This window comes from Oncorhynchus clarkii, unplaced genomic scaffold (assembly GCF_045791955.1).
Source record: "Oncorhynchus clarkii lewisi isolate Uvic-CL-2024 unplaced genomic scaffold, UVic_Ocla_1.0 unplaced_contig_9004_pilon_pilon, whole genome shotgun sequence".
NCBI lineage: Eukaryota > Metazoa > Chordata > Actinopteri > Salmoniformes > Salmonidae > Oncorhynchus > Oncorhynchus clarkii.
Genome location: NW_027257982.1, coordinates 206,019 through 224,794, shown reverse-complemented (window position 1 = coordinate 224,794; position 18,776 = coordinate 206,019). Strand labels below are relative to the sequence as shown.

The following is an 18,776-nucleotide window of genomic DNA, read 5'->3' as shown; positions in this document are numbered from 1 at the left end:
CATGAAGCAGCCTCACGCTACAGAAACCTGAGTCTCCAGCCCTTATGGGCCATCCTTGCTCGGACAAGGCTACGTACTGACTACTTACTCTCGTTATTCCATATTGAATAGGACGTAGAGAAGAGGCAGAGAAGCCAGCTTCAATACCAGTCAATGACCTGAAGATCTTGCTCAGCCTGGCCAGAGAACAGTACCTCAAGATGCATGACTCTACCCTGCCTAAAGCCTCTACCTTGCCTAAAGACTCCAGTCTGCCCCGAGTTGAGCCCTGTGGAGCAGAGGAGGTGAACCTCACTACGAAGACTACAGGTATTCTGCTGTTCCAGTCCCTCCTTACTCCCCGTAACACAGCTCATTAACTTTTACAGTGCGTTCAGGAAGTATTCAGACCACTTAACTTTTTCCACATTTTGTTACGTTACAGCCTTATTCTAAAATGGATTCAATAGTTTTTTCCCCTCATCAATCTGTACACAATAACCCACAATGACAAAGCAAAACGTTTTTTTTTAGAAATGTTTGCTAATTTATTTAAAAAAACACACACAAAAAAACAGATATCACATTTACGTAAGTATTCAGACCCTTAACTCAGTACTTTGTTGAAGCACCTTTGACAGCGATTACAGCCTTGAGTCTTATTGGGTATGACGCTACAAGCTTGGCACACCTGTATTTGGGGAGTTTCTCCCATTCTTCTCTGCAGATCCTCTCAAGCTCTGTCAGGTTGGATGGGGAGTGTCGCTGCACAGCTATTTTCAGGTCTCTCCAGAGATGTTCGATCAGGTTAAAGTCTGGGCTCTGGCTGGGCCATTCAAGGAAACTCTGAGACTTGTCCCGAAGCCACTCCTGCATTGTCTTGGCTGTGTGCTTAGGGTCGTTGTCCTGTTGGAAGGTGAACCTTCCCCCCCAGTCTGAGGTCCTGAGCTCTCTTGAGCAGATTTTCATCAAGAATCTCTCTGTACTTTGCTCTGTTCATCTATCCCTCGATCCTAACTAGTCTCCCAGTCCCTGCCGCTGAAAAACATCCCCACTGCATGATGCTGCCACCACCATGCTTCACTGTAGGGATGGTGACAGGTTTCCTCCAGACGTGAGGTTTTGCATTCAGGCCAAAGAGTTCAATCTTGGTTTTCATCAGACCAGAGAATCTTGTTTCTCATGGTTTGAGAGTCATTTAGGTGCCTTTTGGCCACACTATTATAAAGGCTTGATTGGGGGAGTGCTGCGGAGATGGTTGTCCTTATGAAAGATTCTCCCATCTCCACAGAGAAACTCTGAAGCTCTGTCAGAGAGACCATTGGGTTCTTGGTCACCTCCCTGACCAAGGCCCTTGCTCATTTTGGCTGGGTGGCCAGCTCTAGGAAGAGTCTTGGTGCTTCCGAACTTCTTCCATTTAAGAGTGATGGAGGCCATGGTGTTCTTGGGGGCCTTCAATGCTGCAGAAATGTTTTGGTACCCTTCCTCAGATTTGTGCCTCGACACAATCCTGTCTCGGAGCTCTACAGACAATTCCTTTGACCTCATGGCTTGGTTTTTGCTCTGACATGCACTGTCAACTGTAGGACCTTTATATAGATAGCTGTGTGCCTTTCCAAATGATGTCCAATCAATTGAATTTAACACAAGTGGACTCCAATCAAGTTGTAGAAACATCTCAAGGATGATCAATGGAAACAGGATGCACCTGAACTCAATTTCGAAGTCTCATAGCAAAGGGTCTGAATACTTGTAAGGTATTTCTGTTTTTTATTTTTTATATTTTTTATACATTTGGCACAAAAAAAAACTTTACTTGTTTTCGCTTTGTCATTATTGGGTATTGATAAAAAAAATTAAAAAAAATAGAATGAGGCTGTAACGTAACAAAATGTGGAAAAAGTCAAGGGGTCTGAACACTTTCTGAACACACTGTATTTGCCATCTCTAAAACGGACTCCTTCTAGAAACCTTGACTGATAAAACAAAAATGACTCTTTCCCCATTCCAATGTAGAGTTCATTAAACACTCCCAACATGCTGATTGGCCAGAGAGAAGTGTTCTGCAGAACTATGAGAACCTCCAGAGGACTCGTCAGAAGCTGAGGTAAACTCGAATAATGCTCTTCACATCGGTACACACATCTCTCTTCCGTCAACAATAAGCAAGCAAGGTGGCTTATGGGAATAGAGAGACCGACGGTATCTTTGGTTCCACACACGTGACTAATTTAACCGTCTCATCTTTGGTCTCCTCCCTTCACAGGTTTGGTCTGCTGTCTGGCAGCTCATCTGACTGTCTGCTGGGGCCTAAAGACGTCCAGGGCCAGAGAACCACCTCAGCCTTGCTGGATGCCAAAGAGCTGCTTAGACACTTCACACCAGACGGCCTGCCCACCGGAGATCTGCAGCCTCTATTAGTCCAGAGACTAGGGTAACTCTGTTAGTCTGGAGACTAGGGTAACTCTGTTAGTCTGGAGACTAGGGTAACTCTGTTAGTCTGGAGACTAGGGTAACTCTGTTAGTCTGGAGACTAGGGTAACTCTGTTAGTCTGGAGACGTCTGGAGACTAGGGTAACTCTATTAGTCTGGAGACTAGGGTAACTCTATTAGTCTGGAGACTAGGGTAACTCTGTTAGTCTGGAGACTAGGGTAACTCTGTTAGTCTGGAGACTAGGGTAACTCTGTTAGTCTGGAGACTAGGGTAACTCTGTTAGTCCGGAGACTAGGGTAACTCTGTTAGTCTGGAGACTAGGGTAACTCTGTTAGTCCGGAGACTAGGGTAACTCTGTTAGTCCGGAGACTAGGGTAACTCTGTTAGTCCGGAGACTAGGGTAACTCTGTTAGTCTGGAGACTAGGGTAACTCTGTTAGTCTGGAGACTAGGGTAACTCTGTTAGTCTGGAGACTAGGGTAACTCTGTTAGTCTGGAGACTAGGGTAACTCTGTTAGTCTGGAGACTAGGGTAACTCTGTTAGTCTGGAGACTAGGGTAACTCTGTTAGTCTGGAGACTAGGGTAACTCTGTTAGTCCGGAGACTAGGGTAACTCTGTTAGTCCGGAGACTAGGGTAACTCTGTTAGTCTGGAGACTAGGGTAACTCTGTTAGTCTGGAGACTAGGGTAACTCTGTTAGTCTGGAGACTAGGGTAACTCTGTTAGTCTGGAGACTAGGGTAACTCTGTTAGTCCGGAGACTAGGGTAACTCTGTTAGTCTGGAGACTAGGGTAACTCTGTTAGTCTGGAGACTAGGGTAACTCTGTTAGTCCGGAGACTAGGGTAACTCTGTTAGTCCGGAGACTAGGGTAACTCTGTTAGTCTGGAGACTAGGGTAACTCTGTTAGTCTGGAGACTAGGGTAACTCTGTTAGTCCGGAGACTAGGGTAACTCTGTTAGTCTGGAGACTAGGGTAACTCTGTTAGTCTGGAGACTAGGGTAACTCTTTTAGTCTGGAGACTAGGGTAACTCTATTAGTCTGGAGACTAGGGTAACTCTATTAGTCTGGAGACTAGGGTAACTCTATTAGTCTGGAGACTAGGGTAACTCTATTAGTCTGGAGACTAGGGTAACTCTGTTAGTCTGGAGACTAGGGTAACTCTGTTAGTCTGGAGACTAGGGTAACTCTGTTAGTCTGGAGACTAGGGTAACTCTGTTAGTCTGGAGACTAGGGTAACTCTGTTAGTCTGGAGACTAGGGTAACTCTATTAGTCTGGAGACTAGGATACCTCTGTTAGTCTGGAGACTAGGGTAACTCCGTTAGTCTGGAGACTAGGGTAACTCTGTTAGTCCGGAGACTAGGGTAACTCTGTTAGTCTGGAGACTAGGGTAACTCTGTTAGTCTGGAGACTAGGGTAACTCTGTTAGTCCGGAGACTAGGGTACCTCTGTTAGTCTGGAGACTAGGGTAACTCTGTTAGTCTGGAGACTAGGGTAACTCTGTTAGTCTGGAGACTAGGGTAACTCTGTTAGTCTGTTAGTCCGGAGACTAGGGTAACTCTGTTAGTCTGGAGACTAGGGTAACTCTGTTAGTCCGGAGACTAGGGTAACTCTGTTAGTCCGGAGACTAGGGTAACTCTGTTAGTCTGGAGACTAGGGTAACTCTGTTAGTCTGGAGACTAGGGTAACTCTGTTAGTCTGGAGACTAGGGTAACTCTATTAGTCTGGAGACTAGGGTAACTCTGTTAGTCTGGAGACTAGGGTAACTCTATTAGTCTGGAGACTAGGGTAACTCTGTTAGTCTGGAGACTAGGGTAACTCTGTTAGTCCGGAGACTAGGGTAACTCTGTTAGTCCGGAGACTAGGGTAACTCTGTTAGTCCGGAGACTAGGGTAACTCTGTTAGTCCGGAGACTAGGGTAACTCTGTTAGTCCGGAGACTAGGGTAACTCTGTTAGTCCGGAGACTAGGGTAACTCTGTTAGTCCGGAGACTAGGGTAACTCTGTTAGTCCGGAGACTAGGGTAACTCTATTAGTCTGGAGACTAGGGTAACTCTATTAGTCCGAAGACTAGGGTAACTCTGTTAGTCTGGAGACTAGGGTAACTCCATTAGTCCGAAGACTAGGGTAACTCTGTTAGTCCAGAGACTAGGGTAACTCTGTTAGTCCAGAGACTAGGGTAACTCTGTTAGTCTGGAGACTAGGGTAACTCTGTTAGTCTGGAGACTAGGGTAACTCTATTAGTCTGGAGACTAGGGTAACTCTATTAGTCTGGAGACTAGGGTAACTCTATTAGTCTGGAGACTAGGGTAACTCTATTAGTCTGGAGACTAGGGTAACTCTATTAGTCTGGAGACTAGGGTAACTCTTTTAGTCTGGAGACTAGGGTAACTCTGTTAGTCTGGAGACTAGGGTAACTCTGTTAGTCTGGAGACTAGGGTAACTCTGTTAGTCTGGAGACTAGGGTAACTCTGTTAGTCTGGAGACTAGGGTAACTCTATTAGTCTGGAGACTAGGATACCTCTGTTAGTCTGGAGACTAGGGTAACTCCGTTAGTCTGGAGACTAGGGTAACTCTGTTAGTCCGGAGACTAGGGTAACTCTGTTAGTCTGGAGACTAGGGTAACTCTGTTAGTCTGGAGACTAGGGTAACTCTGTTAGTCCGGAGACTAGGGTACCTCTGTTAGTCTGGAGACTAGGGTAACCCTGTTAGTCTGGAGACTAGGGTAACTCTATTAGTCCGGAGACTAGGGTAACTCTGTTAGTCTGGAGACTAGGGTAACTCTGTTAGTCTGGAGACTAGGGTAACTCTGTTAGTCCGGAGACTAGGGTACCTCTGTTAGTCTGGAGACTAGGGTAACTCTGTTAGTCTGGAGACTAGGGTAACTCTGTTAGTCTGGAGACTAGGGTAACTCTAGAGAGTTGTTCAGTTCAGATACTGTTCAGTTCAGATACTGTTCAGTTCAGGTACTTTAGGAAGTTGTTCAAAGGCATTGTGGTTTGACTCATTCTCTCTCTGCTACAGAAAGTTGTCTAACGTATTTAGATATACAACAGCCTCTCAGCCTCTGGTCAATTTATATGTGTCTGAGTGCTCCAAAGTAGTTAACACTAACCGGGAGGAAGAGCAGCTCCATCTTGTCGAGGTTGAGCTTGAGGTGGTGAACCGACATCCAAGCTGAGATATCTGCCGGGCACGCAGAGATGGGTGTCAGGAGGAGGGAAGGAGAAAAGTAGCTGAGTGTCATCGTCATAGCAGTGATAGGAGAGACCAGGATATGACGGAGCCGAGTGACTTGGTGTATAGAGAGAAGAGGGCCTAGAACCGAGCCTTGGGGGACACCAGTAGATGAGAGTACGCATCATATCGAAAGTAAACTTGGAGTCAGGCGATGATATGTTGTGTGGTCCTCCCACTACGACTTGGGTAAACCATGCAGTTTATTAAGCTACAGATGAAATAAATTATGATGATGAACTTCACAGGGGTGGTTAAAGTGCACGGTGATGACACGGATAGAACAGTGAGTCAAATATTTCACTGGATGGAGAAATCTGAAGCATCCGGTTGGCATTTCCGCTCACTACCGAATATGGTGATGAGAGGAAGCCCAGTGGCCGTCGGTGGGGAATATGGAGCAAGACGGATTTTGGCCGATTATTCTGCAAATTTTCCTCATCAATGAAACATTTGATCTCAATACAGTTTTCTGTTCACAAAACTAGAATCTGTTATGAACAGAGTGGACTACGTTTAGTAGACTTTGCCCTTTGCCAAATATATATATTTGTTTGCGTTGTTTAGAAGGAGTGCAAGGGTGAATTGACTTATTGCGTACGCCTACTTCACAAAGTAGGCGTTCCCTAACGGAAATATGCAAATACATGCTAGAACACACCAATGGGCTCTCGCTTAGCTCATCCTTGGCTCTGCCCACCTCCTTGCTTGTTCTGCCCACTACGATTAATTTGCTCCCATTGGAAACGACAGGCGGCGTCTATCTTCAGTTAGTTATACAAATCTTTGGTGATGAGCTTGATGCTCCTTTCCAATAAATATCTATGGTCTTGTTCTGGTGACGTGATGATCGACGCTTGACTGCTGATTTGAGAAATATAAATATTCTCGCTGTTATCCATAATGATCTCATCATGTAGACTAGTCTACCCACACAGCTGTTGGCTAGAGCGTACGTTCATACTAAGACCAGAATAGGCACGTCTGCTGTTTAAAACAGTTTTTGTGACAGAAACTGATCAGTAGAGTTGAAAATACGATGGAAACACATTGAACTTTAGATTTTTATTCGGTACATGAAAAGTTAAGAGAAAAATTACATTTTATGTGCACTACATCACCACGTACTGATGTTTATCCACAACAAGTCGGGTTGGTGGAAACATCACTGGTGGGAGAATGCGCATATTTTCTTAATGTGGATTTTAAAATATTCGCATGAAAATCTGGATGGAAACCCATCTGTCTGACCCCCCCCCTCCAATATGTCTGACCCCCCCCCCCCCCCTCAATCTGTCTGCCCCCCCCCCTCAATCTGACTGACCCCCGCCAATCTGACTAAAGTCTATGAAATTAAATTTCAGGCTTCTAATATGGATGTAGAAATGTGTTCTGGCGCTTCAGTGTGACTCTGGACAAATCAGTTTTGTCACCGTCTGAAACTGGAATGCCCCCCCCCCCAAAAAAAAAAGGTGGCGTCAACATGTTGAATCATCTGTTTGTAACTTTCTCTTCCCCCGAGGAGAAACCACTCCATTCAGCAGACAACCATTCAGTTAGGATGTTTCAGACACCATGTAGCGACGATGATTTCATGTGGCTGTCTACCTCTGATATGCATTCGAATCAAGACGTTTTCGCCTAATTGAATTCCTCTGATTTATAAAGAGCCTTTATCGGACAGTGCTCTTACAGAAGGCAGAGAAGAATATTAGTAATTAGTAATTTATGTTCATTAAAAGAAACTCAATTAAGAAGCGTTCTAGACATTCAAGCTGTCAGTTCATTAGGAAGTTGTTTTACACACTTCATCAGTTTGGGTGCAGAGGACAGGAGAGTTTACTTTCACTTCAGATCGCTGCAGTACTGTGTGTTCTTCTCTGCAGTACTGTGTGTTCTTCTCTGCAGTACTGTGTGTTCTTCTCTGCAGTACGGTGTGTTCTTCTCTGCAGTACGGTGTGTTCTTCTCTGCAGTACTGTGTGTTCTTCGCTGCGGTACTGTGTGTTCTTCGCTGCAGTACGGTGTGTTCTTCTCTGCAGTACTGTGTGTTCTTCGCTGCGGTACTGTGTGTTCTTCTCTGCAGTACGGTGTGTTCTTCTCTGCAGTACTGTGTGTTCTTCGCTGCGGTACTGTGTGTTCTTCGCTGCGGTACTGTGTGTTCTTCACTGCAGTACTGTGTGTTCTTCACTGTAGTACTGTGTGTTCTTCGCTGCGGTACTGTGTGTTCTTCGCTGCGGTACTGTGTGTTCTTCACTGCAGTACTGTGTGTTCTTCACTGTAGTACTGTGTGTTCTTCGCTGCGGTACTGTGTGTTCTTCACTGCAGTACTGTGTGTTCTTCGCTGCAGTACTGTGTGTTCTTCTCTGCAGTACTGTGTGTTCTTCTCTGCAGTACTGTGTGTTCTTCTCTGCAGTACGGTGTGTTCTTCTCTGCAGTACGGTGTGTTCTTCGCTGCGGTACTGTGTGTTCTTCGCTGCGGTACTGTGTGTTCTTCACTGCAGTACTGTGTGTTCTTCACTGTAGTACTGTGTGTTCTTCGCTGCGGTACTGTGTGTTCTTCGCTGCGGTACTGTGTGTTCTTCACTGCAGTACTGTGTGTTCTTCACTGTAGTACTGTGTGTTCTTCGCTGCGGTACTGTGTGTTCTTCACTGCAGTACTGTGTGTTCTTCGCTGCAGTACTGTGTGTTCTTCTCTGCAGTACTGTGTGTTCTTCTCTGCAGTACTGTGTGTTCTTCTCTGCAGTACTGTGTGTTCTTCACTGCAGTACTGTGTGTTCTTCTCTGCAGTACGGTGTGTTCTTCACTGCAGTAGTGTGTGTTCTTCACTGCAGTACTGTGTGTTCTTCTCCGCAGTACTGTGTGTTCTTCTCCACAGCTCCTGTACAATAATGTGTCTCTGTGTGTTTCCAGGGGAAATACATTCCAGATGTCTCCAGACTTGACCCCCAGGAAAGTGACCCAGATCCCCTTCAGCCAAGCAGCCAGCTCCCACTACCATGGACTAGAGTAGGTGTCTTTACACATACAGGACACTACCATGGACTATACATACAGGACACTACCATGAACTATACATACAGGACACTACCATGAACTATACATACAGGACACTACCATGAACTATACATACAGGACACTACCATGGACTATACATACAGGACACTACCATGGACTAGAGTAGGTGTCTTTATTCATACAGGACACTACCATGGACTATACATACAGGACACTACCATGAACTATACATACAGGACACTACCATGGACTATACATACAGGACACTACCATGGACTAGAGTAGGTGTCTTCATACATACAGGACACTACCATGGACTATACATACAGGACCCTACCATGGACTATACATACAGGACACTACCATGGACTATACATACAGGACACTACCATGGACTAGAGTAGGTGTCTTCATACATACAGGACACTACCATGGACTATACATACAGGACCCTACCATGGACTATACATACAGGACCCTACCATGGACTATACATACAGGACCCTACCATGGACTATACATACAGGACCCTACCATGGACTATACATACAGGACCCTACCATGGACTATACATACAGGACCCTACCATGGACTATACATACAGGAACCTACCATGGACTATACATACAGGAACCTACCATGGACTATACATACAGGACACTACCGTGGACTATACATACAGGACCCTACCGTGGACTATACATACAGGACACTACCATGGACTATACATACAGGACACTACCATGGACTAGAGTAGGTGTCTTTATACATACAGGACACTACCATGGACTATACATACAGGACACTACCATGGACTATACATACAGGACACTACCACTACCATAGGTTAATCTTTATTTTTTAATTTAACGTTTATTTAACTAGGCAAGTCAGTTAAGAACAAATTCTTATTTACAATGACGGCCTACCAGGGAACAGTGGGTTAACTGCCTTGTTCAGGGGCAGAGCGACAGATTTGTACCTTGTCAGCTCGGTGATTTCCATCCAGCAACCTTTCGGTTACTGACCCGACTCTCTAACCGCCGCCCTAATCGACACATGAACCTATCCACCTCTTAGGTTAGAGTACTGAGGGCCTGACCACATGAACCTATCCGCCTCTTAGGGTAGAGTACTGAGGGCCTGACGACAGGAACCTATCCACCTCTTAGGGTAGAGTACTGAGGGCCTGACGACAGGAACCTATCCACCTCTTAGGGTAGAGTACTGAGGGCCTGACGACAGGAACCTATCCACCTCTTAGGGTAGAGTACTGAGGGCCTGACCACATGAACCTATCCACCTCTTAGGGTAGAGTACTGAGGGCCTGACGACAGGAACCTATCCACCTCTTAGGGTAGAGTACTGAGGGCCTGACGACATGAACCTATCCACCTCTTAGGGTAGAGTACTGAGGGCCTGACGACAGGAACCTATCCACCTCTTAGGGTAGAGTACTGAGGGCCTGACGACAGGAACCTATCCACCTCTTAGGGTAGAGTACTGAGGGCCTGACCACATGAACCTATCCACCTCTTAGGGTAGAGTACTGAGGGCCTGACGACAGGAACCTATCCACCTCTTAGGGTAGAGTACTGAGGGCCTGACGACAGGAACCTATCCACCTCTTAGGGTAGAGTACTGAGGGCCTGACGACAGGAACCTATCCACCTCTTAGGGTAGAGTACTGAGGGCCTGACGACAGGAACCTATCCACCTCTTAGGGTAGAGTACTGAGGGCCTGACGACAGGAACCTATCCACCTCTTAGGGTAGAGTACTGTATCTCCCTGGTCCAGACCTGTCTCTGTGTTGAATCACTAAGCTCTCTCTTCTCCCTGGTCCAGACCTGTCTCTGTGTTGAATCACTAAGCTCTCTCTTCTCCCTGGTCCAGACCTGTCTCTGTGTTGAATCACTAAGCTCTCTCTTCTCCCTGGTCCAGACCTGTCTCTGTGTTGAATCACTAAGCTCTCTCTTCTCCCTGGTCCAGACTAACCCCCTATGTCTCTGTGTCCTGGCTCACTGTCTGACCCCCTCTGTATCTGTGTCCTGGCTCACTGTCTGACCCCTCTGTCTCTGTGTCCTGGCTCACTGTCTGACCCCTCTGTCTCTGTGTCCTGGCTCACTGTCTGACCCCCTCTGTATCTGTGTCCTGGCTCACTGTCTGACCCCCTCTGTATCTGTGTCCTGGCTCACTGTCTGACCCCTCTGTCTCTGTGTCCTGGCTCACAGTCAGCTCTTCTTCTCTCTGGACAAGTTCTGCCGACTCATGAGAGAGACCCATCTCGTTCTGATGCTAATTTAGTCCTGATCTCAGTTTTTTATCTATGATTAACTACTACCTTATTGGCTATATATTTCGCCAGACTGGTCTATGTTTTGAATCACTCATTTCTTGACCCTACCCAGGTTCTGTCTGGACGAGCAGGGACACAAGGCCTTGGACCGGGACCAGGGCTTCGTCCGGCTGCAGTCTCGTCTGATTCGCTACGAGACCCAGACCACCTGCTCCAAGGAACCTTGTCCCGTCCCCTTCGCCTTAAGCCCCGCCCCCTCGCCGGCCGTGCTGTCTGAACCAGGAAGTGTCCCGGACGGAGAGGCCCTCCTCAACTCTGACCTGCCCAGGATCAAGAGACGATCCTGGGATACAGACGCCACCCACCCCCATAAGAGGTTAGTGAGGTTTGTATGGTCCTCTGGAGCTCAGTTGGTAGAGCATGGCTCTTGCAACGCCAGGATAGGGGGTTTAATTCCTGGAGCCACCTATACATAAAACAAATGTTTGCACAATAAGTCGCTTTGGATAAAAGTCTGTTAAATGGCACATTAGAGGCATCATGTTCTATATAGGCAAAGGGTCCGTACATACATCCTGTGGTTTAGAGCAGGTGCTGGAGGTCAAAGGTTACGTACATACATCCTGTGGTTTAGAGCAGGTGCTAGAGGTCAAAGGTTACGTACATACATCCTGTGGTTTAGAGCAAGTGCTAGAGGTCAAAGGTTACGTACATACATCCTGTGGTTTAGAGCAGGTGCTGGAGGTCAAAGGTTACGTACATACATCCTGTGGTTTAGAGCAGGTGCTGGAGGTCAAAGGTTACGTACATACATCCTGTGGTTTAGAGCAGGTGCTAGAGGTCAAAGGTTACGTACATACATCCTGTGGTTTAGAGCAAGTGCTAGAGGTCAAAGGTTACGTACATACATCCTGTGGTTTAGAGCAGGTGCTGGAGGTCAAAGGTTACGTACATACATCCTGTGGTTTAGAGCAGGTGCTGGAGGTCAAAGGTTACGTACATACATCCTGTGGTTTAGAGCAGGTGCTGGAGGTCAAAGGTTACGTACATACATCCTGTGGTTTAGAGCAGGTGCTGGAGGTCAAAGGTTACGTACATACATCCTGTGGTTTAGAGCAGGTGCTGGAGGTCAAAGGTTACGTACATACATCCTGTGGTTTAGAGCAGGTGCTGGAGGTCAAAGGTTACGTACATACATCCTGTGGTTTAGAGCAGGTGCTAGAGGTCAAAGGTTACGTACATACATCCTGTAGTTTAGAGCAGGTGCTAGAGGTCAAAGGTTACGTACATACATCCTGTGGTTTAGAGCAGGTGCTAGAGGTCAAAGACTATATTCAACAGAAGGTGTTGTTGTTTTTTACTCTGCAGACTGATTGAAGCTCCCATCTGTGTTATTGAAACAGCGTTTCCAGCCTTAGGTTACCTAAAGTGGAACTAGGTTTGAAACCTTGTAACAATAAACTTCGTAGGGGAATAGATTACAATGTGATAGTCTTCTACTGCTAGGTTGTATTTGGCCACCCACTATCTCTACTCGTTACATTTAATCTTGGGATGTTTGCAAGTCTCAGTATATTTGTTCATCAAATGCCAGATTTTACACACAGATATTTCACAGGATGAATAAATGAGAAGCATTCGATTGGCTTTTCCACTCACAACCAAATATGGTGATGAGAGGAAGCCCATTGGCCGGCGGAGGGGAAAGATGGAGCGAGATGGATTTTAGCCGACATTCTGTTTCATTTTTTTCATCGATGAAACATTTAATCTCGATACAGTTTTCTGCTCCCAAAACTAGAATCTGTTATGAACAGAGTGGACTACGTTTAGTTGACTTTACTCTTTGACAAAGTTTTTTAAAAATGACATTGTTTAGAAGGAGTGCAAAGGAGAATTTAGTTATTGCTCACACGCACTTCACAAAGTAGACGTTCCCTAATGGAAATGTTCCCTTTGATCAGAAACAACAGGGTTTCTCTGTTCTCTTTGATGATCAGAAACAACAGGGTTTCTCTGTTCTCTTTGATGATCAGAAACAACAGGGTTTCTCTGTTCTCTTAAATCAGAAACAACAGGGTTTCTCTGTTCCCTTAAATCAGAAACAACAGGATTTCTCTGTTCTCTTAAATCAGAAACAGCAGGGTTTCTCTGTTCTCTTTGATCAGAAACAGCAGGGTTTCTCTGTTCTCTTTGACCAGAAACAGCAGGGTTTCTCTGTTCTCTTTGATCAGAAACAACAAGATTTCTCTGTTCTCTTTAATCAGAAACAACAGGATTTCTCTGTTCTCTTTGATCAGAAACAGCAGGGTTTCTCTGTTCTCTTTGATGATCAGAAACAGCAGGGTTTCTCTGTTCTCTTTGATCAGAAACAACAGGATTTCTCTGTTCTCTTTGACCAGAAACAGCAGGATTTCTCTGTTCTCTTTGATCAGAAACAACAAGATTTCTCTGTTCTCTTTAATCAGAAACAACAGGATTTCTCTGTTCTCTTTGACCAGAAACAACAGGATTTATCTGTTCTCTTTAATCAGAAACAACAGGATTTCTCTGTTCTCTTTGATCAGAAACAACAGGATTTCTCTGTTCCCTTTGACCAGAAACAACAGGATTTCTCTGTTCTCTTTAATCAGAAACAACAGGATTTCTCTGTTCTCTTTAATCAGAAACAACAGGATTTATCTGTTCCCTTTGACCAGAAACAACAGGATTTCTCTGTTCTCTTTAATCAGAAACAACAGGATTTATCTGTTCTCTTTGATCAGAAACAACAGGATTTATCTGTTCTCTTTGATCAGAAACAACAGGATTTCTCTGTTCCCTTTGACCATAAACAGCAGGATTTATCTTCTTCTTTCTAGGCTCATCAATGTTTTATCTTGGTTGTTGTTTCCATGCCCCCTGGGTTAACACCAGTCATTCAGTCATGTTCATCTATAGATTAGTCCCTAGAGAGGCGCTGTCAGATCTGAGGACATCAGGATTATTTCTCATATGGATTTCAGCCTAACAGTAGTTAACATCAAGCTGAAATGGGTTTCAACCTAACAGTAGTTAACATCAAGCTGAAATGGGTTTCAACCTAACAGTAGTTAACATCAAGCTGAAATGGGTTTCAACCTAACAGTAGTTAACATCAAGCTGAAATGGGTTTCAACCTAACAGTAGTTAACATCAAGCTGAAATGGGTTCCGACCTAACAGTAGTTAACATCAAGCTGAAATGGGTTTCGACCTAACAGTAGTTAACATCAAGCTGAAATGGGTTTTGACCTAACAGTAGTTAACATCAAGCTGAAATGGGTTTCGCCTAACAGTAGTTAACATCAAGCTGAAATGGGTTTCAACCTAACAGTAGTTAACATCAAGCTGAAATGGGTTTCAACCTAACAGTAGTTAACATCAAGCTGAAATGGGTTTCAACCTAACAGTAGTTAACATCAAGCTGAAATGGGTTTCAACCTAACAGTAGTTAACATCAAGCTGAAATGGGTTTCGCCTAACAGTAGTTAACATCAAGCTGAAATGGGTTTCAACCTAACAGTAGTTAACATCAAGCTGAAATGGGTTTCAACCTAACAGTAGTTAACATCAAGCTGAAATGGGTTCCGACCTAACAGTAGTTAACATCAAGCTGAAATGGGTTTCGACCTAACAGTAGTTAACATCAAGCTGAAATGGGTTTCGACCTAACAGTAGTTAACATCAAGCTGAAATGGGTTTCGCCTAACAGTAGTTAACATCAAGCTGAAATGGGTTTCAACCTAACAGTAGTTAACATCTAGCTGAAATGGGTTTCAACCTAACAGTAGTTAACATCAAGCTGAAATGGGTTTCAACCTAACAGTAGTTAACATCAAGCTGAAATGGGTTTCAACCTAACAGTAGTTAACATCAAGCTGAAATGGGTTTCAACCTAACAGTAGTTAACATCAAGCTGAAATGGGTTTCAACCTAACAGTAGTTAACATCAAGCTGAAATGGGTTTCGACCTAACAGTAGTTAACATCAAGCTGAAATGGGTTCCGACCTAACAATGGTTAACATCAAGCTGAAATGGGTTTCGACCTAACAGTAGTTAACATCAAGCTGAAATGGGTTTCGACCTAACAGTAGTTAACATCAAGCTGAAATGGGTTTCGCCTAACAGTAGTTAACATCAAGCTGAAATGGGTTTCAACCTAACAGTAGTTAACATCAAGCTGAAATGGGTTTCAACCTAACAGTAGTTAACATCAAGCTGAAATGGGTTTCAACCTAACAGTAGTTAACATCAAGCTGAAATGGGTTTCAACCTAACAGTAGTTAACATCAAGCTGAAATGGGTTTCGCCTAACAGTAGTTAACATCAAGCTGAAATGGGTTTCAACCTAACAGTAGTTAACATCAAGCTGAAATGGGTTTCAACCTAACAGTAGTTAACATCAAGCTGAAATGGGTTTCGCTTAACAGTAGTTAACATCAAGCTAAACAGTAGTTGGGTTTCGCCTAACAGTAGTTAACATCAAGCTGAAATGGGTTTCGCCTAACAGTAGTTAACATCAAGCTGAAATGGGTTTCGCTTAACAGTAGTTAACATCAAGCTGAAATGGGTTTCACCTAACAGTAGTTAACATCAAGCTGAAATGGGTTTCAACCTAACAGTAGTTAACATCAAGCTGAAATGGGTTTCAACCTAACAGTAGTTAACATCAAGCTGAAATGGGTTTCAACCTAACAGTAGTTAACATCAAGCTGAAATGGGTTTCGACCTAACAGTAGTTAACATCAAGCTGAAATGGGTTCCGACCTAACAATGGTTAACATCAAGCTGAAATGGGTTTTGACCTAACAGTAGTTAACATCAAGCTGAAATGGGTTTCGACCTAACAGTAGTTAACATCAAGCTGAAATGGGTTTCGCCTAACAGTAGTTAACATCAAGCTGAAATGGGTTTCAACCTAACAGTAGTTAACATCAAGCTGAAATGGGTTTCAACCTAACAGTAGTTAACATCAAGCTGAAATGGGTTTCAACCGAACAGTAGTTAACATCAAGCTGAAATGGGTTTCGCCTAACAGTAGTTAACATCAAGCTGAAATGGGTTTCAACCTAACAGTAGTTAACATCAAGCTGAAATGGGTTTCAACCTAACAGTAGTTAACATCAAGCTGAAATGGGTTTCGCTTAACAGTAGTTAACATCAAGCTGAAATGGGTTTCGCCTAACAGTAGTTAACATCAAGCTGAAATGGGTTTCGCCTAACAGTAGTTAACATCAAGCTGAAATGGGTTTCGCTTAACAGTAGTTAACATCAAGCTGAAATGGGTTTTGCCTAACAGTAGTTAACATCAAGCTGAAATGGGTTTTGCCTAACAGTAGTTAACATCAAGCTGAAATGGGTTTCGCCTAACTGTATTTAACATCAAGCTGAAATGGGTTTCAACCTAACAGTAGTTAACATCAAGCTGAAATGGGTTTCGCTTAACAGTAGTTAACATCAAGCTGAAATGGGTTTTGCCTAACAGTAGTTAACATCAAGCTGAAATGGGTTTCGCCTAACAGTAGTTAACATCAAGCTGAAATGGGTTTCAACCTAACAGTAGTTAACATCAAGCTGAAATGGGTTTCACCTAACAGTAGTTAACATCAAGCTGAAATGGGTTTCGCCTAACAGTAGTTAACATCAAGCTGAAATGGGTTTCGCTTAAAAGTAGTTAACATCAAGCTGAAATGGGTTTCGCTTAAAAGTAGTTAACATCAAGCTGAAATGGGTTTCGCTTAAAAGTAGTTAACATCAAGCTGAAATGGGTTTCAACCTAACAGTAGTTAACATCAAGCTGAAATGGGTTTCACCTAACAGTAGTTAACATCAAGCTGAAATGGGTTTCAACCTAACAGTAGTTAACATCAAGCTGAAATGGGTTTCAACCTAACCGTAGTTAACATCAAGCTGAAATGGGTTTCAACCTAACAGTAGTTAACATCAAGCTGAAATGGGTTTCAACCTAACAGTAGTTAACATCAAGCTGAAATGGGTTTCAACCTAACAGTAGTTAACATCAAGCAGTGTTGGTGACACATCTGATAGTTGTAGAAAAGAAAATGCTGTTTCCGGGTTCTGAGGTATTCAGATGTGTTTGAAGTTTTACCCCTTGAAAACTTCTCGCTCTCTCTCTCTCACGCACACACACACCCACACACCCGCACACACACACACCCGCACACACACACACACGGACTGACGGAGGTTGGGAGAGATAGTTCCCCTCTGCAGTTACTGTTCTTTACGGACTGTTAATAGTTTATCGTGACTCTCTGCAGCAAATTCCATTGCTGACTCTTACAGGAGTAATCCCAAATGGCACCCTATTCCCTATATAGTGCACTACTTTTGACCAGGGCCTACAGGGTAGAAGTACTGCGCTAAATAGGAAATGGGGTGCTATTTAGGTTGCGGAAGCCGCATAGTCTGCGGTCAGCATATTGTCTTTCAAAGTGGAACTGAATGTTAATTATTCACACATTGATACCCTTTATATGTCGTTTTATAGGAGATATAAATCTGCTGAGGAGGGTTTTATTCCTCAGGTGATGTGACCAGTAGATATAAATCTGCTGAGGAGGGTTTTATTCCTCAGGTGATGTGACCAGTAGATATAAATCTGCTGAGGAGGGTTTTATTCCTCAGGAGATGTGACCAGTAGATATAAATCTGCTGAGGAGGGTTTTATTCCTCAGGTGATGTGACCAGTAGATATAAATCTGCTGAGGAGGGTTTTATTCCTCAGGTGATGTGACCAGTAGATATAAATCTGCTGAGGAGGGTTTTATTCCTCAGGAGATGTGACCAGTAGATATAAATCTGCTGAGGAGGGTTTTATTCCTCAGGTGATGTGACCAGTAGATATAAATCTGCTGAGGAGGGTTTTATTCCTCAGGTGATGTGACCAGTAGATATAAATCTGCTGAGGAGGGTTTTATTCCTCAGGTGATGTGACCAGTAGATATAAATCTGCTGAGGAGGGTTTTATTCCTCAGGTGATATAAATGATGATGTGACCAGTAGATATAAATCTGCTGAGGAGGGTTTTATTCCTCAGGTGATGTGACCAGTAGATATAAATCTGCTGAGGAGGGTTTTATTCCTCAGGTGATGTGACCAGTAGATATAAATCTGCTGAGGAGGGTTTTATTCCTCAGGTGATGTGACCAGTAGATATAAATCTGCTGAGGAGGGTTTTATTCCTCAGGTGATGTGACCAGTAGATATAAATCTGCTGAGGAGGGTTTTATTCCTCAGGTGATGTGACCAGTAGATATAAATCTGCTGAGGAGGGTTTTATTCCTCAGGTGATGTGACCAGTAGATATAAATCTGCTGAGGAGGGTTTTATTCCTCAGGTGATGTGACCAGTAGATATAAATCTGCTGAGGAGGGTTTTATTCCTCAGGTGATGTGACCAGTAGATATAAATCTGCTGAGGAGGGTTTTATTCCTCAGGTGATGTGACCAGTAGATATAAATCTGCTGAGGAGGGTTTTATTCCTCAGGAGATGTGACCAGTAGATATAAATCTGCTGAGGAGGGTTTTATTCCTCAGGTGATGTGACCAGTAGATATAAATCTGCTGAGGAGGGTTTTATTCCTCAGGTGATGTGACCAGTAGATATAAATCTGCTGAGGAGGGTTTTATTCCTCAGGTGATGTGACCAGTAGATATAAATCTGCTGAGGAGGGTTTTATTCCTCAGGTGATGTGACCAGTAGATATAAATCTGCTGAGGAGGGTTTTATTCCTCAGGTGATGTGACCAGTAGATATAAATCTGCTGAGGAG

The 18,776-nt window shown here is 44.0% G+C and overlaps 1 protein-coding gene across 1 annotated transcript in view; it reads left to right on the top strand.

Annotated features, from left to right (window-relative positions):
• Positions 1-18,776, top strand: part of LOC139394392 (mdm2-binding protein-like) — an 82,729-nt gene that overhangs the window by 26,296 nt on the left and 37,657 nt on the right. Inside the window, exons 14-18 of the mRNA XM_071142446.1 lie at positions 112-309; positions 1,996-2,086; positions 2,246-2,413; positions 8,559-8,654; positions 11,073-11,336. Coding sequence (XP_070998547.1) covers positions 112-309; positions 1,996-2,086; positions 2,246-2,413; positions 8,559-8,654; positions 11,073-11,336 — 817 coding nt within the window. The remainder of the gene's footprint in view (positions 1-111; positions 310-1,995; positions 2,087-2,245; positions 2,414-8,558; positions 8,655-11,072; positions 11,337-18,776) is intronic.